Source organism: Gymnoscopelus braueri (assembly GCF_963280865.1).
Source record: "Gymnoscopelus braueri genome assembly, chromosome: 6".
Taxonomy (NCBI): Eukaryota; Metazoa; Chordata; class Actinopteri; order Myctophiformes; family Myctophidae; genus Gymnoscopelus; species Gymnoscopelus braueri.
This window is the reverse complement of record NC_137607.1, coordinates 4252387-4274461: the sequence shown is the minus strand read 5'-3', so window position 1 is coordinate 4274461 and position 22075 is coordinate 4252387. Positions and strand designations below refer to the sequence as shown.

General features: G+C 43.3%; 1 protein-coding gene across 1 annotated transcript in view; it reads left to right on the top strand.

Moving 5' to 3' along the window:
* The window catches only part of arhgap39 (Rho GTPase activating protein 39), a gene marked incomplete at both ends in the record, with an annotated part of 47496 nt that overhangs the window by 25391 nt on the left and 30 nt on the right, over positions 1–22075 (top strand). The window contains 6 exons of the mRNA XM_080431181.1: positions 1077–1290; positions 7671–7744; positions 16600–16799; positions 17684–17775; positions 19495–19664; positions 21911–22075. The exon at positions 21911–22075 is cut by the window's right edge and continues 30 nt beyond it. Coding sequence (XP_080287307.1) covers positions 1077–1290; positions 7671–7744; positions 16600–16799; positions 17684–17775; positions 19495–19664; positions 21911–22075 — 915 coding nt within the window. The remainder of the gene's footprint in view (positions 1–1076; positions 1291–7670; positions 7745–16599; positions 16800–17683; positions 17776–19494; positions 19665–21910) is intronic.

Below are 22075 nucleotides of genomic sequence, written 5' to 3'. Positions count from 1 at the left end.
TTCACATAAAACATTGTGAGCGGAGGAAGAGGCTCTCGGATTTTGTTACTTAAACTCAAAGTGGCAATACCGCAATGTAGGAAAACTCTGTTACGAGTTAAAGGGCTTAAAAGTCCTTACAAAACTATTGGGATCAAAATGAACTTAAAGGACCAAACATAAAAGTACTCGTACGCACATTTCTTTGAAGATTTTTCAAAATTGTACAGACAGACTGTACAGTTGTACAGTCTGTCTGTCTCTCTCTCAGTATTCCAGGCTCAAAACCAAACCTACCACTGGTTATATGCGCTGCAGCGTTTCACTTGATGTTGTCCAATAAGAACTCAGAATCTCAAACACAGACATCGGTGCCTAAAAAACATATATTGACAGGAAGATGGCGCTGAGGAGAAAACGGTGCTGCAACCCGATCTCACACGACTTAGTATACATTGCACGGAGGTGTCATACGTGCATAGACAATTGGAAAACACGAAAATCCGTGCATAGCCGCCTCGCATCTCCCCCATTGTGACTAAACCATTTCGGAGGCGCGCAGTCTCAAGGGAACTGTCGCCACGTAAGGGACCACGAGTGAGCTAAAGCGAACAAGTTGCCGTCCCGAACGTTGCGACGTTCCCTTGAGACTACTCAGCGCCGTTTGAGTTATGTACCGATAGGCACAGAATCGTACATTTTGTTGTGGGGACTGCTCTGCTTCCGGATTGCAACTGGTTACGCCCACCGTGGGACTCGCCGTACATATACACGGATTTTCGGGTTTTCAAGATCACAACGCGTCGCATCGCGACGCGTTGTGATCTTGTAGATCTGCTACTTTCAAACATTTTAGTACTTTTACTTTTGGTACTTTAAGTACATTTTGATACCAATACTTTTGTACTTTTACTCAAGTAAATTTAGAATTCCGGACTTTTACTTGTAACAGAGTATTTCTACATTGCAGTATTGATACTTTTACTTAAGTAAAACATTTGAATACTTTTTCCACCACTGGTCAAATACATACAATATCATTACAACTTCTCTCTCTCTCTCTCTCTCTCTCCCCCCCCCCCCCCATGTTGACACAGGTGGCGACGCGTGGCTGGAGCAACCAGGGCGTGCGTGACGAGCTGTACATCCAGCTGTGTCGTCAGACCACGGAGAACTTCCGCTACGACAGCCTGGAGCGCGGCTGGGAGCTCATGGCCATCTGCCTGGCCTTCTTCCCTCCGACGCCGCGCTTCCACTCCTACCTGGAGGGCTACATATGCAGACACATGGACCCCCTCAACGACACTAAAGGTGACACACTCACGCACACACACACACATAGGACCGCTACTAAGTGGCAGCGTTGCCAGGTTTTGCGGGAGAAAGCAACCAGGTGAAAACAAGCCCTAAAGAATTGACTACACATGAGTAATTGAGGGTGGATTCAGACTGGGTCCGATTGATTTGAACCGTTCCCGAGTACGATTGGCCTCTCCCAGCTGGCCAGCATTCACATTGGCCAAGATTCTTCCGCACCCGAGTACACTTCATTCAACAGTAATGGTACTGATGTGCCTCATGGGGGCGCTGTGGACTATGGGGCTTTGGGAGATATAGAGTGTCATTCACAGAAGAAGAGTCACTTGTCAGAGTTTAGAGTGAATAATAAAGTTTGACTGTGTTCCTGACGTTGTCTTGAGTTAATAATAATAACAGAACAACAATACACAACCAAAGCAGTGTGGGCGTTGGTCTTTGAAACCTCGAAATGTAACGTTGTTTGAAATTATCATATGACAGTGACGGCACTGACGTATCCTTGGTATTTTAGCAGTGACGTCATGGACTAATCCTTGGTATATTTATCCTAGCAGCGGCGTTGTGTTTTTTGTTTATGTTTTTTCACGGCTTGCGCTACTAAAACACTAGCGGGATTATAATTTCTTGTCAACATTCAAGTAGAACTATGAGAAGGTATAACCCAGGTAAAATAATGTGTCATTATAAAAAATATATAAATGACATATGATTAGCAGTCCACTTCCTCCTGTCGGTACGGATGGATTCACATTGCAGCGTTCCGTTCCCGGGTACGCAGCAATCGGACCCGAGACTACCTCCCCAGGTGGTTTCGGGTACGGTGCGGTGATCCGTTCTGGGGAACGGTACGCTACGTCTACGTTCACACTATCACAACTAATTTTGGGGGTCCTTGACATGAAAAAGTTTGAGAACCACTGATATAGCAACATATGTTTTTCAGAAAACTGTTAGGATTTAGAAGACATCTTTAGAATCAGCCTCAGGTCTTAATGGGTTAAAGGATCTTGCTCAAGTTGGATATTGTAAACTGTCATATAACCAACATACTCCTTAAACTGTCATATAACCAACATACTCCCAAGACACGAGAAGGAGAAGTAACGAGTTATCGGAGCTGAAAAATAACTAAGCTTATGACTTTCACTCGACATTTCAAAGATAGATATTGTACTTTTGACTCCACTACATTTCTAGGAAGTCATCCCCCAGAGACAAACTTACTAAAATACCTTCTTAAAGACCTATTTATTTCTTAACCACTTAAGACCTATTTCAAAAATAGTCAGTAGACGATCTACAAGCTCAAAACCTGTCGCAATGTGACGGGTTGGGAGCTTTCTTCTGGTAGGATATAAAAGCATCAGTACTAAAGGTCCTGGTAGGATATAAAAGCATCAGTACTAGAGGTCCTGGTAGGATATAAAACCAGCAGTACTAGAGGTCCTGGTAGGATATAAAACCATCAGTACTAGAGGTCCTGGTAGGATATAAAACCATCAGTACTAGAGGTCCTGGTAGGATATAAAACCAACAGTACTAGAGGTCCTGGTAGGATATAAAACCATCAGTACTAAAGGTCCTGGTAGGATATAAAACCATCAGTACTAGAGGTCCTGGTAGGATATAAAACCATCAGTACTAGAGGTCCTGGTAGGATATAAAACCATCAGTACTAGAGGTCCTGGTAGGATATAAAACCATCAGTACTAGAGGTCCTGGTAGGATATAAAACCATCAGTACTAGAGGTCCTGGTAGGATATAAAACCATCAGTACTAGAGGTTCTGGTAGGATATAAAACCATCAGTACTAGAGGTCCTGGTAGGACATAAAACCATCAGTACTAGAGGTCCTGGTAGGATATAAATCCATCAGTACTAGAGGTTCTGGTAGGATATAAAACCATCAGTACTAGAGGTCCTGGTAGGATATAAAACCATCAGTACTAGAGGTCCTGGTAGGATATAAAACCATCAGTACTAGAGGTCCTGGTAGGATATAAAACCATCAGTACTAGAGGTCCTGGTAGGATATAAAACCAGCAGTACTAGAGGTCCTGGTAGGATATAAAACCAGCAGTACTAGAGGTCCTGGTAGGATATAAAACCATCAGTACTAGAGGTCCTGGTAGGATATAAAACCATCAGTAGTAGAGGTCCTGGTAGGATATAAAACCATCAGTACTAGGGTTTGGTTGAGGACCATGTCCTCTCCACCTGCTTGTGTCTGTGTAGTTTGTCACTGAGGTAAAAATTAAAATAGTAAATGCACCATTTACCATTTTATTATACCACCATTTATACAGCACCTTTATGCAAAGCACTCTGCAATGTGCATTACATTCACACACCGACGGCAGAGGAAGCAGAGCAAGGCACCAACCTGCTCGTCGGCAGCAGTTAGAGGGTTCAGTGTCTTGCTCAAGGACACTTGGACACTAACTCTGGCACTAAACGTTGTGAAGTCCCTCAGTGAAGTACAGCGGCAGAGCCATCTGTCACGCCTGAAGCTCAGAAGCACCTTCCTCACTTCATGCGCACGTAACACGTAATGGCTGCTTATATCTAACCTTTATATTGTACCATCACTTATAATACTTCTACAATACATTAGGATATTTGACAGCTTGTAAGAGCCTAGATGTCTCCACTAGGCCTAATAGCTGTTGTTTAGGTACAGCTTATCTTGTTATGGTTCAGTTTGTCCTTGAAGCAGCTACAGTATAACTATGATCTCTGCGCTGAGCTCTTGGCAGAACTACCGTACCACTGACAGGAGTGTTAATGTACTTCTGACCATGATATCATGTACACCAGCGACTATGGGCCACATGCGCACTTTAACATGTACATCAGCTATTTGAAAATAGCAGATCTACAAGCTCACAACGCGTCGCATCGCGACGCGTTGTGAGCTTGTAGATCGGCTATTTTCAAATAAAATCTTGCGGGGAATTTATAATAAGCAGATCTGGCAACCCTGCACGTATGTCGGGAACAATGCAAGTCATTGCGTTTAATGTGGCACAAATGTTATGCGAAACACGGCCAATCGGTTCAGCCGACGGGTTGGGTTAGCCAATCAGGGACTTACACTGACTTAGCGGCACAAACGTGACTTGACGCGCCCGGTCGGAAAAGCACTGTCCGACTTATGCCAGGGGTTTGTGTCACAGACACATTTCACAGTATATAAGTGGTTCAACTTTTGCTCGGGACCCCCTAGAACCCCCTCAAGGACCCCTAGGGGTCCCTCGACCCCATTTGGAGAACCACTGGCCTTCCTTGAGAACTACCGGTGTGCTTCTTTCATTCTGTGTTGAAGGGAAGGGAGAGGTGTGTGTGTGTGTGTGTGTGTGTGTGTGTGTGTGTGTGTGTGTGTGTGTGTGTGTGTGTGTGTGTGTGTGTGTGTGTGTGTGTGTGTGTGTGTGTGTGTGTGTGTGTGTGTGTGTGTGTGTGTGTGTGTGTGTGTGTGTGTGTGTGTGTGTGTGTGTGTGTGTGTGTGTGTGTGTGTGTTTAGCATGCAGGTCTCTGCCTCACTGGGTGACAGCTAATGAATTGTTTTTCAATTAACTACAGCTCCAGCTCCACCGAGGAGGCAAGGTGACATGTGGCCAAACTCTGTGCTTTGGCTGACTCACTGTTTTCATACTGGCAGTCAGAAGTGGCAGTACTCGCATGTTATTACTTAAGTACAGTACTCGAGTAAATGTACTTAGTTACTTTACACCCTGCATGCGGTTTCCATATCGGCATCAGAGTGGCAGCGGTGCAGTCTGTGGTACACTCAGGGTTGCCAGATCTGCTTGTTATAATTTCCCCGCAAGATTTTATTTGAAAATAGCCGATCTACAAGCTCACAACGCGTCGCATCGCGACGCGTTGTGAGCTTGTAGATCTGCTATTTTCAAATAGCTGATGTATATGTTAAAGTGCTCATGTGGCCCATAGTCACTTCTTTTGGGCTGGTTTTCCTAGACCTGGTTGCTTGTTTCTCTCACAGAATCTGGAAACACTGTGGTACACTGCTGAGATTTCCCAGAATGCTGTGCAACAAAAGTTGAAATGAGCTGAACCGTTGACCAGTGGTGGAAAGTAACTAAGTACATTTACTTAAGTACTGTACTTAACCTATTTAGACCTGAGGCCGATTCCAAATCCTGAGCACAGGGCAGAGATCATAGTTATACTGTTGTTAGCTGCTTCAAGGACAAACTGAACCATAACAATATACTGCAGGCTGTACCAAAACAACAGCTATTAGGCCTGGTGGAGACATTTAGGCTTTTTACATTTTGAATTCCGGACTTTTACTTGTAACACAGTACTTCTACATTGCAGTATTGATACTTTTACTTAAGTAAAACATTTGAGTACTTTTTCCACCGCCGCTAGGGGGTGAGGTGGAGTCTACATTCACCTCAGGGCTCAGGCAGGCAGAGAGGCAGCCATTTCACTCTTTATTAATTAAGTCCAAAGGCAAAGAGGCGACGCACTGTAAAATCCCAGTGTTAATTAAACTCAGATGAGTATACACTACTAAATGAACACTAAAGTTTTTACTGTGTGCTTTTTAAAGGCCCCCTCCAGACCAGTTGTAAACCTATGATTAAGCTATAATTAAGCTGTGATTAATATTTTTGTTTAACATGATTTTCCCCCACATAAAAAAGTACGAAAAACCAAGCCTCTGAAAGAGGGGCTGGAAGCGCATTCAATCTTCCTCCCTCCTTGAGAACTTCTGGATGTATGAATATTCAAGTTATGTAAATATCACAGGCCTCGCGCCGCGCCCCCAACACCGCTGCTCAAAGCCAAGTGGTTTCAGATTTCAGCAAGTGGCTCATTTGCATATGATGGTTTTGCAGGACTGGTGACATTGCACAGCAGGCTTAGATGTTGAGGAAGCCCAGTCTCCACAAGATAATTACAGTACAAGGTTGAACCTGGTAACTAACTACGATACGATACGATAATACTTTATTGTCAGTTCACACTGAAATTTGTCTTGCGACCCAGCAGCCATGTATGCAACAATAAACAGTACACACATTTGACATGACATAAGAAAACAAAACAAAATACATACATAAGGACATACAAAGACAAGAGCAATGTCCACCTCTCAGCCTACCCCAAGCCTACAACTCCTGATTAAGCCTCAATGTCGTCTGATGGACAAAGGACCTCTTCAGTTTGACCTTATTGTATGTAGGAACACTGTATCTCCTTCCTGAAGGCAGCAACCTATATTCTCCATACAAAGCATGGCTTGTGTTTGAAGTGATATTCCTTGCCAACCTTATCATACTGTCATTATACGTAGATGTATAGAGCCTCTGAAGTGGTTGTCCAACAATCTTTGAACAAATGTTCAGTTGCTGCAGCAGTTGTGACTTTAAGGCTACAGACAGACATCCATACCAGTTGGTACTACAGTACTGAAGAACACTCATAATAACAGAAGTGAAGTGTGCAAACTGTATTGTTTCCTCTGGAAAAATACAGACCTTTTAGGCCATTTAGACCTGAGACCGATTCTACAAATGTCTAAATCCTTACAGTTTTCTGAAAAACTATTGTTGCTATAATATCAGTTGTGCTCAAACTTTTTCATCTCAAAATATGTTGTAATAGGGACCCCCAGAAGCAAAACATTTAGTCAAAAATGAAATTTTGAATATATATTCAAATATTTTGCACAAATGTTCAAGATCTTTCAAAAATAGCAGATCTACAAGCTCATAGCGCGGCACTCTGTGATACGTCGGTAGCACTGTCACCTCACAGGTAAAAGGTTCTGGGTACGATTCCCGCCGGGGACGCTGTGGGCGCTGGGGGCGTGTTCTCTCCTCCGCGTCATCAGTGCCCATACCCTAGGTGGGGTTAGTGAAAGGGCCTTTCTGTGTGCAGTTTGCATGTTCTCCCCGTGTCTCCTAGGGTAGGTACCCTCACAAAAACATGCAGTAATCCTGGTCTCTATACTGCCTCCCCCTGGTCAGCCAGGGCACCTGATGGAGGGGAAAGGAACTGGTTGGAATAACATGTTCCTTCCACGCGCTACGTCCTACCGGGGAAACTCCCCCCTGTCAGGTGATAGGAAGCGGCCTGTTCACTCCTCATGCGTTGAAGGAAGCATGAGCTCGGTTTGGGGCTCTCCCCAGGCTGCCAGAGGGAGAGTAGCGGCCAGGATTACAAGCTTAGGCATTGGCACACATCTTCCTCATGCCAAACAGGTTTCAACACTGGATCGATGTGTGTGTAGCAAGGATCTACAGTACATACAAATAAACAAAGTGCAATCAATTGTTGTAAAAGCCAAGTTTCTAATGTTCTTGTGTATATTTATGTGCTTTATTATGTTTTTCAGGAGTGGCGATCAGCAGCTACGCCAAATACTGCTACCGCAAGCTAACCAAGGCTGCTCTCACCGGCGCTAAGAAGGTATGGATTCCTCCGTTCTCTCCTCTGATCTATTTCATGGCTGTCAGTGTGAAAAACTTGTACATCGTTGATGTCGGGCAGAAACCTCTTATCTCTATATTCTAATTTTTGTGTTTTTTCATTAACGCACTACTTGATCATACTACAGCGCCCCACAAAACCACCTTGTGAGCATCATTTTGAGCTTGTAGATCGGCGTTAATTTACAAAGAAACACCATTTTGAAATATGGAGATACACGCTTTCTGTCCGACAGCAACGAGCTGCTTAGAAGGTATGGATTCCTCTGTTCTCCTCTTAGATTTTTCGTCTCTGTCGGGTGAAAAACCTTGTATGTCCAAAACTATAACTTTTAAGTAAATGGGGAAAACAATAACCTGTGTTCCAATGGATCCAATGACGTTATTATTCAGCCACAAGCTCTAGTTAATACTTTTCATGCTGTAAATATTTATAAAACCCACAGACACACTTTAACTTTAAAAAAAATGCAGATGTACAAGCTGACAACATACGAGTTGTTTCCAACTTTCTCACAAACTAGGGCATTCATCGTTTTACAAAGAAACATACACGTTTGAAACACGGAGATACAAGGTTTCTCTCCGACAGCGAGGAGGTGCTTAGAAGGTATGGATTCCTCTGTTCTCCTCCTCACTATATTCTGATCCACTGTGCTGCGCTGTCCGCCGTGACTTACAACGTCCTTCAGGAGAAGACGTGTGCATGGGATTTACGCGCCAGAGGGTTCCTGTGGTGTGTGTGTGTGTGTGCGTGTGCGTGTGCGTGTGCGTGTGCGTGTGCGTGTGCGTGTGTGTGTGTGTGTGTGTGTGTGTGTGTGTGTGTGTGTGTGTGTGTGTGTGTGTGTGTGTGTGTGTGTGTGCGTGCGTGCGTGCGTGCGTGCGTGGGTGGGTGGGTGGGTGGGTGGGTGCATTTGTGCGTGTGCGTGCGTGTGTCCGTGCGTTTGTTCAAGTGTTAAAGTCACACTAGGATAAAGTATTGATATTACTTTCCTGTAACAAAGTGTGTGTGTGTGCTTTCATGTTTGTGTGTTAGAGTCACACATGGATATAAAGTATAGAAATAATGTTCCAGTACCAACGCAGCGTGCGTGCCCTGTGTGCGTGTTTAGTGAAGTGTCAGGCTGACTTGCTAATTGCCAGTGATGGGGGTAGAAGTCAGTGAATTCATGGTCCCTGTGGCCACACTATCGAGCCGTCTAATTAACTACATAACCCCCATTAACAACAGTAACAACTCCATAACCCCTCAGCCCACACGTATAGGAGACGACACGTCTCCTAACGCACTGGTTCTCAAGCCTTTTCATGCCGCGGACCCCCATCTGAAAATATTTTGTGCCAAGGTTTGTGTTAAAAAATTAAAAAAAAGATTTTGAAAAAAGAATTCAAACACTTTTTCAAAAATGTTCAAAAATAGCAGATGTATAAAATATGGATATAGGGGATAACATGATTGCGATGCTGCATTAACTCATTTAGCAGGGGACCCTCTGGAACCCCCTCAAGGACCACTGGGCATCCCCAGGCCTCACTTTGAGAACCAAGGTCCTAACGCCTGAGTCTTGTCTCGTATCCCTGTCCAGGTAGAGCACTTCCCAATGTGATCCGTCCACAAAGACAACATGTTGTACAGCAGCAGAGGAGTTTAAGTTGTCTAAAATGACACACTTTCCCGGCCAATTCTTTACTCAAGTAAAAATGGTGAATACAGGATTTTCTTTTACTTTTAACAGACTATTTCTGGTATTGGTACTTGCGGTACTTGCGGTATAGATACTTGTACCTAGTACAGGGTACTTTCAGAGTAAACGGAAGTATGTCTACATTGTGGTGTCGGTACTTGTACTCAGTACAGGGTACTTTCAGAGTAAAGGGAAACTCATGTTGTATAAACTCACAGAGCATGCACTCATGTGGTTTTGAAACAGGAAGTGTCATGACAGCGCATGCAGCTGTCAGTCTGCTTACCCCCGCTTATTTGAGATTTGAGTTACAAATGTTTCTCACAGAGCATACACTCCTTTAAAAAATATATATATATATTCAAACTAAAGATTTGCACACATTTTCACGATTTTTCAAAACAAATAGCAGATCTACAAGCTCATAGTGCGGCACTTGGTGCCGCACTATGATACATAGCCTGTATCAGGCCATAGCCTGATACATAGCTGCTCGCCGGCATCGTACGCAGACGATTAGCCGAGTTACGGAAAAACCCCAAAAGTAAAAATATGGAGATAAGAGGTTTGTGCCAGTAGGTGTGTCTGTAAATGGTTGTTCCCAGCGTGTGTCTACTGGCTGTTACTGCTGTGATGACAGAGACCCCACTGAACCTGCTGCCTTTCATTAGCTTCTATACGCTAATCACACTCCCTGCAGCTCCCTGTGTGTGTGTGTGTGTGTGTGTGTGTGTGTGTGTGTGTGTGTGTGTGTGTGTGTGTGTGTGTGTGTGTGTGTGTGTGTGTGTGTGTGTGTGTGTGTGTGTGTGTGTGTGTGTGTGTGTGTGTGTGTGTGTGTGTGTGTGTGTGTGTGTGAACCAAAGGTCCCCCACAAGTATAGTAACATTTTAGAAATATACATTTAGAGCAGTGGTTTTCATATGACGGACCATTATTTATTGGGCCTTTGAGCCAAGGACCACCATTTGATGAGATTTAGACTCTCAGACCCAAAACTTAGAATATTTTGTTATCGTTGGATAAGACTTTGTCCACAATTCCATGTTGTATTGATGTGGTACCATAGGACAGATAACAGGCAAACGTTGATCAAAATAACAATTCTTCTACATTCTCTAATTGTGTAGACTTCTTGTAAATTAAGTAATGCAGATGTTTAACAATATATACTATATATATATATTATGTAATTAACACATACAATGTGTTAATTCAGCTGTATCTCCAGCAGTGCTGTACAGCAGATACAGTGTGTGTGTGCGTGCGTGCGTGCGTGCGTGCGTGCGTGCATGCGTGCGTGCATGCGTGCGTGGTGTGCGTGCGCGTGTGTTAATTAAGCTGTATCTCCAGCAGTGTGTTACAGCAGACACAGCACTGCTGTGCTCTCAGGCTTGGCCGTCGAACGGTTTGACGTCAGCAGCCATTGTTGTTTGGAACGCCACATATCGGCGAGGCTGAAGCCACTTTGTCACTGGAGATTAAAAATAATAATAATAATCTCCCCCACTGTCAACTGCTCTCTCTCTCTCTCTCTCTCTCTCTCTCTCTCTCTCTCTCTCTCTCTCTCTCTCTCTCTGGAAGTCACTTAAAGCCACGGGAGCACAGAATAATTGTCTGGTATTATTAAGAATTCTCTGTAATTGAGCAGGGAGGATGCAGGGGGCTACAATAAAAATCCTGTGTGTTTCTTTTAACTCTGAGACTGTCAAAATGGACCCTTAGGCCTGCTAGGCTCTGGCATTGAATTTCGATACTTTCTTGGCATCGAAATACACCTCGGTATTGAAAGCTGAGGGGGTATCGAAAGGGGCATGGAAACCATTCGTCCTGTTTTGCTTTAGAGTGTTCAGTAACAGGAAGTCTCCATGTCTCTCCAGCTCTTTATTAAACAGAACGCATTTTCAGGTCAGGATACCAATTTTATCAAATCAGGATGAGAACTCAGACAGGATACAGATTAAACGAGAGAAATTGGAAGTGAATACATAAAGAAATGAGCAGACAATATTGGAATTGGGTACTCTCTTCTGTACTCTCTTCTTATGTTACAGACAGACGAGTCAAAGTTGTGTTCAATACACTAGGTTTATTTTCTATAATGAATTGTATCATAATTTCAATGTTTAACATACTGTAGTTTTCCTTTAAAAAACGGATTTAAAAAAAGGAACTGGTCTCCAATCAACAACGATACCCAGCCCTACAGCTTCATTTTTACACTCAAGAGTTGAATTAACACTTCAGAAAGCCATGAATATGATAACTGAAGCTTGATTCTTCACAAAAGCAGTTTTGATTTTGACAGCAAATTTTGATGTAGTTTTAGTCATAGTCTTTTGAATAAAATTCCATTTAGTTTTAGTCATATTTTAGTCATCTGTAATGTTATAGTTTTTGTCTAGTTTTAGTCGACTAAATATCATAAGATTATAGTCGACTAAATCTACAGTTGATTTAGTCGACTAAAATGTATGTTGGCGGTGCCTTGATGGTGTCGTAATGGCTGATTTTACACTCGGTTGCATGCTGAAAAAAGCAGATCTACAAGCTCACAACGCGTCGCAGCGCGAGTCGCGACGCATTGTGAGCTTGTAGATCTGCTATTTTCAGCATGCACACCCTATAGCGCAACCAAACATAAAATGACTTGTCTTTTAGTTCTACTGGATCTCTTCTCCACTAGTTCCCTCACTAACATTTAGTATGAAATTGTCAATATATTTAGTCTTAGTCTTAGTCATCAGCTTAGTTTTTATTTAGTTTTTATTTAGTTTTCGTCAGTGAAAAAAGGTAGTCGGCCAACATTTTTCGTCATAGTTTTAGTCGACTAAATCAACACTGTTCAAAAGTCACATTTTGTGACATTGTGAGAGTTTGTACACTGACAGCCCCGTCACTCACCCGTTCAACCACCAGAGGGCACTGCTGGATATAAATTGGCCAGTGATCCTCAACCTTTTTTATTTGAAGGACCCCTGGTTTATATTAGGCCCCGGACCCCCATTTGATATGATTTTTTAAAACCTCTAGGGCCCCCAATCTACACTGTAAATCATCATCAGTGTTATTTTAACTCTGAGAGCGCACAAAGGGAACCATAAATCAATGTTTTCTCAGAGTTACAGACCCATAAGGGTTCATCCATTTGGTTCATAATTATCAATCATTTTCAAGGACTCCTGGAATCATTTTTCAAGGACTCCACATTGAGGACGATACATACTAGAGCTCAAATACTAAATGATATACTACAGGCTGAGTGCTTCAGTGGAACAGGGCCTCAGCTGATAAGAAGTGTGTACTTCCAGGTGTGTATCTTATCTTGGCTTTCAAAGACAAGGGTTCTTGCCTGAGTGTAGTAGTGTGTAGTAGTGTGTTGTAGTAGTGCACTGTTTAGTGCTGACTGTGGCCAAAGTAAACCTCACCTTGGATGACATAAGACGCTGCTGCACTGTGTGTGTGTGTGTGTGTGTGTGTGTGTGTGTGTGTGTGTGTGTGTGTGTGTGTGTGTGTGTGTGTGTGTGTGTGTGTGTGTGTGTGTGTGTGTGTGTGTGTGTGTGTGTGTGTGTCACAAGAAGAGTGGGCAGACTGTGGGCAGCTCGATGTAAAATTCGCAATTTTCTCCAAAATGATTTAATATCTGACAAATGGTCTTTAGTAATGTAAAGTGAACATGCACGGTACATCATTATCAGACTAAAATGTACCCTTCATGCCCATAATGATTGCAATTGTAGAAATATTAGACCAATTGTCAAATGTTCAATCATGTTCAATATATATATTATATAATATATATATATTTTATTACTTAAAGGAGTAGTTCACCCCAAAAACGACTTATTTTATATCAATTACACACCCCATGAACTTGAAGCCATGGAGATTTTTTTATTTATTTTTGTCACATTCCTAAGACAATAATTTGATTACCGGCGGTCTCTCTGGTAGGAGACACAAAGAGTCAACTTTGAGTCTCCTACCAGATACAATAGAATCTTTCCGCAGGTAATCAAATTATTGAATTATGTGTCAAAAACAAAAAAATCTCCATGAATTCAAGGCTTCATGGGGTGTGTAATTGATATAAAATAAGTCATTTTTTGGGTGAACTACTCCTTTAAGAACGTTTTCCAAATATTTCATTTTTTGAACATTTTGGACCTAACAGACAATTTTACATCGAGGTGCCCTCCCTTCCTTATAGCCTCTACACACTGTACGATATTTGACCCGATATGGCTCTCGGGGATATTTTTTGGTGATCGCTGAGAAAACCACCGATCTCAGTCCAGATCGGGCGTTCCTCGGCGAGGTGTTGATCGCGCAGTGTGTAAGGTACTCCGAGAAGAAACACCCAGATAAATTGCGCTCGGCGAGCGGTTCCCGATAATTTTTACTTTACTAGCATGTTGGATATTTGGGTTTGTCGGATCCGATGAGAGCCGTGCTACAGCCAATCAGAGCAATTGAGGAATAGGGCTTGCAGACAGAGAGAGAGAGAGAGAGAGCTGTGTGTGTGTGTGTGTGTGTGTGTGTGTGTGTGTGTGTGTGTGTGTGTGTGTGTGTGTGTGTGTGTGTGTGTGTGTGTGTGTGTGTGTGTGTGTGTGTGTGTGTGTCTCTCTGAGTGTGTCTCTCTGAACAGTATTGCCAGGTTTTGCACGAGAAATAAGCAACCAGGTCTATGAAAACAAGCCCAACAAAAGTGGCTGCATGAGCACTTTAAACCTATATACAAATAAAATAGCCGATCTACAAGCTCACAACTCGTCGCAACTATTTTCAAAGAAAAAAAGCAACATTAAGAAATAAAGCCAAATAAGCAACTACACTTTGGAAATAAGCTAAAAAGAAACGCAACCACCAATAATTTTTACAAGCAACTCGCTTATAATAAGCGGACACGGCAACACTGGTTATGAAACGTTTGTTTCAGAGAGGCAGAGAGAGAGAAATACAGAGAAATTGAGAATGATTTAATGTCAATCATTAGCGTCCTGTCTCGGTCTCGCGCATATATCACGGGAGCCTTTCACGTTTTCGTGAGACGTTTGGAATAAAAACAAATGTATGTATTGGGTCGGGATCACATCGTGGTGAAATATCTTGCAGTCAGTGAACCCCTGTCGCCGAGCAATCAATCGTGCGAGAATCACAACGATATATATAGCCCGATTTCAAGAGAGAAACTCGTGCAATGTGAAATGCTTAACGATCTGTTCACTCGCCGACCATTTCAAATGTCGGGCAGTGTGTAGAGGTCTTAAGTGCCCACTCTTCCTTAGTGCCCACTCTTCCTTAGTGCCCACTTACAGTACTTGAGTACATGTACTTAGTTACTTTCCACCACTGGCGTGCGGTAATGCACAATATGCCCCGCTGTGGGCCAGCCTGTGTTGGTGATGGTCAGTCAAAGAAGTGTCCGTACCAGGCGGTGTGTCTTTGCAGCAGCAGGCTAATAGCTGCTCCACACAGCCTCCTTGTCAGTTTTAAGCCGCTGTCTCTCACATGCACGCCCTGGCAGCACGCGTACGTGCGTGTGGCGTCTCTCACATGCACGCCGGCTAGCTCCAGGCTGTGTCCTCACACTTCGAGTATTTGACTGATATTAACCCACTGACCTCCAGCGGCACATTAATGCACTATAGCTGCTACACAGGCTCTCCTGGGAACACCGGATTACTCCCTCTCTCTCCCTCTCTCTCTCTCTCTCCTGTTTTGGTGCCAGAGGCGTAAAGATTTTTCTAGCTGCCCTTTTGAAGAAATAAAGCTCTTCTCAAGGACCTTGGCACAGCAAACGGGGAACCTCAGAGAGTTTTAGACACTGCAATGTGTCCAAGCGGCCAGCAGGTCGCACTGTCTTGCAGTCACTAATGAAATGAGAGAGAGAGAGAGAGAGAGAGAGAGAAACACAGAGAGATTTGATACATACATTCAGGAATCAGGGGTCATCAATATGTCCGTACACGGACAAATGTGTCCGTGGCAAGACTTGTCCGTGTCATTTTGTTTTTCTTTTTACATAACATTATAATGTTCTTATTTTGATCATAAGACCCAATTACTGAATGTCAGCCTCCAGGTTTTCTTCAGAACATGTATGACACTAATTTACTATGGCATGTTAGGAGTAAATGGTAAATAAATTCATACACCGATGGCGGAGGAAACCATGCAAGGCACCAACCTGCGATTAGGGGTTCAGCGTCTTGCTCAAGGACACTTCGACACTAACTCCGGGGGAGCCCGGGATTGAACTGGGAACCTCGGCCGCTCTACACCCCTGAGCCACTGCCGCCCAGTCCACCAGTAGCACTAGTAGTATACATTTAGGGCTAGACTGCCCCAACGCTCCTGATTTCGTGTATAGAGGGGCGGGTGTAAAGAGCCGGCGAGAGACTGCGGCTGATCCCATTGGTTCACCGATCTGTCCGTCAACCCCCGCCCCGTTAACACAACATTACGAGTGACGCCCACTGCACTCTGGTTGGTTGGGAAGTGAAACACTTCCTTATACCGAGTACACCGACGCGCTGGGCCAGGCTTTTATTTTTTAGCAACACTAAACAATAAAAGCCTGGAGATCGAGGCTAATTTAGGGCTAGCTCTGTTTCTGGTAATATTTGTATGTCCATGGCAAAAATTGAATTTTGACAAAAATCTCCACCACAAGCCGGCATGGCGATGAACCCTGCATACATTGTCTAATTGAAGTGCCCTGGTAAAAGGTTTTGTTTATAGATTTGATCATGGACGCATTGACCGAAAGCCAGAGACAAGTGAAATACAGGGGAACATGGAAAGAGGCTTTCGTCAATATAGCCACATAAACTACAGATGTTTGTTATATGTTTGAGCATCTTGAGAATTTCACTTAACGGAAAACGGGTTGCTGCTCTATAGCAATGATTACTATCAGAAATATCACTTAATATTTGAATATTCTGATTCAGAATCTAGAGCTTTAATAAGGCTTAAGTGATGATTTCAATATGTATTTTTGTACGTTAGGGTCGCGCAGGGAGACACCAAATGTCTCTTTCGGGTCTCGAGCTGAAATGTTTTGTGAACCCTCTGCTCTACACAGTATCTCACCAAAACGCCCCATGTGTCCTTGGTCCTGTCCTTGGTCCTGTCCTTTTGAACACAGGGCCTGCAGAAGCCGTGCGTGGAGGAGATCATGCACGCCAGGAACGCCATCTTCAGCCCCTCCATGTTCGGCTCCTCCCTGGAGGAGGTGATGGCTCTGCAGAAGGAGCGCTACCCGGACAGCCAGCTCCCCTGGGTGCAGACCAGGCTCTCTGAGGAGGTGCTGGGCCTCAACGGGGACCAGACGGAGGGCATCTTCAGGTTAGAGAGAGAGAGACAGCAGACCCCCCCCCCCCCCCCGGGGAGGGATGTTCAGTCAGTGTGGTGGGACAGTGGTGTAAAGTAACTAAGTACATTTACTCAAGTACTGTACCATTTTGAGGTATTATTTTGTATTTATTTTTTGTACATGATTGGTTGACTCCATTCGGTATTGTGATTAGCTAGCAAGACACCGCCCACTTCACACAGGGTGTGATTTTTTACTTTACTGGAGTATTTCCAATTACAAGTACTTTTACTTCTACTCCACTACATCTCAAAGGCAAATATTGTACTTTTACTTGGACGACTTTAGTTACTAGTTACTTTGTAGATTTTAAATATTCTTACAAAACGTACATTAACCACTTCAGCCCTATAGACTTAGGCTATTTGAAAATAGCAGATCTACGAGCTTGTAGATCGGCTATTTAAAAATAGCCTGTGTATAAAATAGGGCTAAAGTGGTTAATGTATGTTTTATAATGTAATAATTTATATCTGCAAAGTAACTAGTAACTAAAAGTGTTCAAATAATTGTAGTGGAGTAGAAGTATAATATTTGCCTTTGAGATGTAGTGGAGTAGAAGTAAAAGTACTTGTAATTGGAAATACTCCAGTAAAGTAAAAGTACCTCAATATTGTACTTAAGTGCAGTACTTGAGTAGTGGTTCATTCATAATATATTTTTGTAAGTTTCTGTCCCATGAGTCCCTTCCTAGAAATATAGCCTAGTGGAGTCTGAAATGTACATACAGTATTCAAGTAAATGTACTTAGTTACTGTCCGCCACTGGCCGGGAGGTTGGAAGGTTTAAATTGTGTGTTCCTGCATTGAGGTTTGACCCCCCCCCTTGACCTTTGACCCCCCCCCCCCTCTCATAGGGTACCAGGAGACATTGATGAGGTCAATGCTCTCAAGCTGCAGGTGGACCAATGGAAGATCCCCACTGGACTGGAAGACCCACACATCCCTGGTATGCACGCGCGCGCACACACACACACACACACACACACACACACACACACACACACACACACACACACACACACACACACACACACACACACACATTAACATTAACATTAACCACTTGAACCCTAGCATCCCTTTTCTGATGAGAACTTCAGCCAAAAATAGCCGATCTACAAGCTTGGCTATTTTTGGCACAGAGTTATAGGTGTAGAGGGAAGAAAGGGCAGCAAAAGTTTATCTGGAACACAATATCCAATCCATATCCAATATACAGTATAGAGGGGATCCCTGCTTCATCTCTGTCTCAGCTAGGGCCAGAAAACGTTGAAGACCCCTGGCTTAGAGTTTAAAAGCTCACAGAGCGCTGCGATGCGCTGTATGCATGTAGATTAATTGGCTTTTCTGGCTGTGCAACAGCAGCAGTGCACCAACTAAGTATAAGTCAAGCCTAAATCTAGAAGACAATTTAACCATGAAACCTCTTGTGACGACCAGGGTAATGGTTCTCACACTGTCTATTTCTCAAATTCTACTATACGTGGGGGGATATTTGACCCTCACAAATGTAGTAAACACACACACACACACACACACACACACACACACACGGTGACCTACACGTGTATACACACCAGCCCCAGGCCTTTCTGTATCGCTCTAATTCTGCTCCAGTATTAATAGCCCTCTCTGTGCAAAGCATTCTGGGAGTGACTGCAGCTCACGCGGGGCATTGGGTCAATGAACAACTCTGTGTACATGTATTTCTGACCATCCTTTTACATGTCCTGACAAGCCTAACGGTTTGCTAACGTGACAAAAATGATACATTTTCTTCACATCAAAGGGGAAAAAAATACTTTTTTCTCTATCCATTGTGCACGCTGTGATGGCTTTAATACATGGAGAGTTAGTTTGGGCTTTTGTCGCATTTCTTTACAGTGAATAAACCAAACATGATTGCAGAAAGAAGAGAATAGTTGATTTATGGAGAACAATAGGGGGCCATGAATGGGGCAGCAGTGGCTCAGGGGTAGAGTGGCCGGTAGAGTGGCCGGATGGCAACCGTGAGGTTCCCAGTTCGATCCCGGGCTCCCCCAGCAGAGTTAGTGTCGAAGTGTCCTTGAGCAAGACACTGAACCCCTAACTGCTCCTAATTGCTCCTGATGAGAAGGTTGGCACCGACGGCGGTTTCCCCCGCCGTCGGTGTATAAATGTGTGTGTGAATGGCATCATCAGTGCCCATACCCAAGGTGGGGTTGGCGAAAGAGCCTACTCTGTGTGGAGTTTGCATGTTCTCCCCGTGTCTCCTAGGGTTGTTAATACCGTCACAAAAACATGTAGTAATCCTGGTCGCTATACCGCCTCCCCCTGGTCAGCCGGGGCGCCTGATGGAGGGGAAGGGAACCGGTTGGAATAACGTGTTCCTTCCACGCGCTACGTCCTACTGGGGAAACTCCCCCCTGTCAGGTGACAAGAAGGTCAGTTGGCTCTCATGCATTGAAGGAGGCATGAGCTCGGCCCTGGCCTCCCTAGGCTGGTGAGGGGAGTGTAGCGCCCAGGATCACTTAGAAATTGGCACCGGGTGAAAAATAAGGGTTACAAAATCGTGGGGAAAAAAAAAAAAAAAAAGTATTGGTTGTGTTCACGTTCACTCTTCCATACTTCACGCAGATACAGGAAGTAAACCGGAGATGGTATGTCTTTCTTTTTTGTACTGCAGCGTCTCTGTTGAAGCTGTGGTACAGGGAGCTAGAGGAGCCTTTGATCCCTCATGAGTTCTATGAGGAGTGCATCACTCACTACGACAGTCCTGAGGCCGCTGTCAACGTAGTGCTGGGTCTGCCTCACATCAACAAGCTGGTCCTCTGCTACCTCATACGCTTCCTACAGGTATGTACACACACACACACACACACACACACACACACACACACACACACACACACACACACACACCACCAGTGGTGGAAAAAAGCACTACATTTTTTTACTTAGGTAAAAGTATCAATACTGCAATATTGAAATATTCTGTTACAAGTGAAAGTCTGGTATTCAAAATGCACTGGAGTAAAAGTACAAAAGTATTGTCGTCAAATTGTATTTAAAGTACCAACAGTAAAACTACTCAATATGCAGAATGTCCCGTTTCAAGTTTTCAAATGTATAAAAATCATTTGAAAATAGCCGATCTACAAGCTCACAACGCGTTAATTTGTCCAATCTGTATGGTAGAGTATGTTAATACAATATAACTTATGTAATTGGGGTGTTTGTATTGTGTCTCCCTGCTCTTCTATTGAGACATTTAGATGGTGTCAAAGGTCATGTCTCACCTAGACACAGGATCTGACACGAGTTTTGACCTGATGCTCAAGATTCAATTTCTCCCCTGAGCAAGCAGGGAGGCTCTATTAGCTCCATGGTAAATATGTCAGCACTTGCGCAAGAAACCAGGTTCAAATCCGGGGTAGAGGAAAGTTATATAGTGCAGCTTTAACTAATCTGCTTAATCCAATTTCACACTTCATGGTCATTTGCCCTGGATAACTGAAGAGCGTGTGCTAAATGTCAAATTGTAAATTGTCATTTATATGTGTCCGGGCCCAGAAAAAGATTTCTCTTGTTGGGACATTTGAAATTGCACAAATCGGCAAAATTGCTGTGTTTTGGGGTTTCCAAAGGCCCTTCCGGGGGTCTGAGACCAGTGGTGGGAAAGTACTCACACTTTTTAACTTAAGTAACAAGTATCAATACTGCAATATAGAAATACTCGGTCACAAGTAAAAGTCCGGAATTCAAAATGTACTTGAGTAAAAGTACAAAAGTACCAAAAGTAAAAGTACTCATTATGCAGAATGTCCCATTTCAAGTTTTCAAATGTATAAAAATCTTTTGAAAATAGCAGATCTAGATCTGCTATTTTCAAATGGCCGAAATATATATATATAGGGCTGAAGTGGTTAATACTGTATATGTTTTGTAATAATAATCAAAAGTGTTCAAATAATTATAGTGGAGTAAAAGTACAATAATATTTGCCTCTGAGATGTAGTGGAGTAGAAGTAAAAGTGTTGGAAATAGGAAATACTCAAGTAAAGTACAAATACCTCAAAATTGTACTTAAGTACAGTACTTTAGTACAAGTACTTTAGTTACTTTCCACCACTGTCTGAGACGCACATTAACATGTCAAAGCCAACATTAACATCTGCCAGTTTCTGTTGGCTAATGTGTGGCTATTGTTCTCTGGTTTCAGCTACATATCACCGCCCATAGGTTCGCGGTGGTTGGGTGTGGAGATAAAGGGATATTTCACTTTCAAACATGTTTGCGGTCATTTTATCGTCTACTCAGGCTTTTGTGTTTCACCCACAGACAGTTTTTAAGTTGCTTGATTCAGTATTTAGATATTTGATACAGACACGCCCCCTTCCAATATAAACCCATTGTAACTTCAAACTCCATTTGAACCATGATGGATTAGTCAAAAACACCCGTCCTTGGTTCTGGTGACTGATGTTGTCATTCTAATGCATGAGGGGGTCGTGTTCTTTTCAATAGATTTTTTCATCTATTTTTAAAAAAATTTGGGGGAACATTTTAAAAATAATAAAATACTATAAAATAAATGAAAAAAGTAATTGAAAAAACACGGCCCTCACCTATTGTTCACACCCATTACCTGACTGCCAGAAGTGTGCACATGTTTCACATTTTTCACGTTTTCACAATCTGAGAGCCTTTTTCTCAACTTCTTGGTATGAGCTTTAACAACATTCAACTATAACTATTATCTGACATCCTGTACTTTCATAATCTGCGAAAAGTTGCAAAATGCCCGGGGCTTGTATGAGGATCAAAGTATTATGACATCGTCTCTGTCGGGTGGAAACCTCATTATGTCCAAAATATGATGATGCCCAAAAGTAAAAGTACTCATTGTGCAGAATGTCCCATTTCACAAGTTCAAAATGTATAAAAATCTCTTGAGAATAGCAAAAATACCTCAATATTGTACTTAAGTGCAGCACTTCGTTACTTTCCACCACTGACCGTGTGTGTGTGTGTGTGTGTGTGTGTGTGTGTGCGTGCGTGCGTGTGTGTGTGTGTGCGTGTGCCCCCCCCCCCCCCCGCAGGTGTTCGGCCAGCCCGCCAACGTCTCCATCACCAAGATGGACATCAACAACCTGGCCATGGTCATGGCGCCCAACTGCCTGCGCTGCCGCTCGGACGACCCGCGCGTCATCTTCGAGAACACGCGCAAGGAGATGTCCTTCATGCGCGTCCTCGTCCAGCGGCTG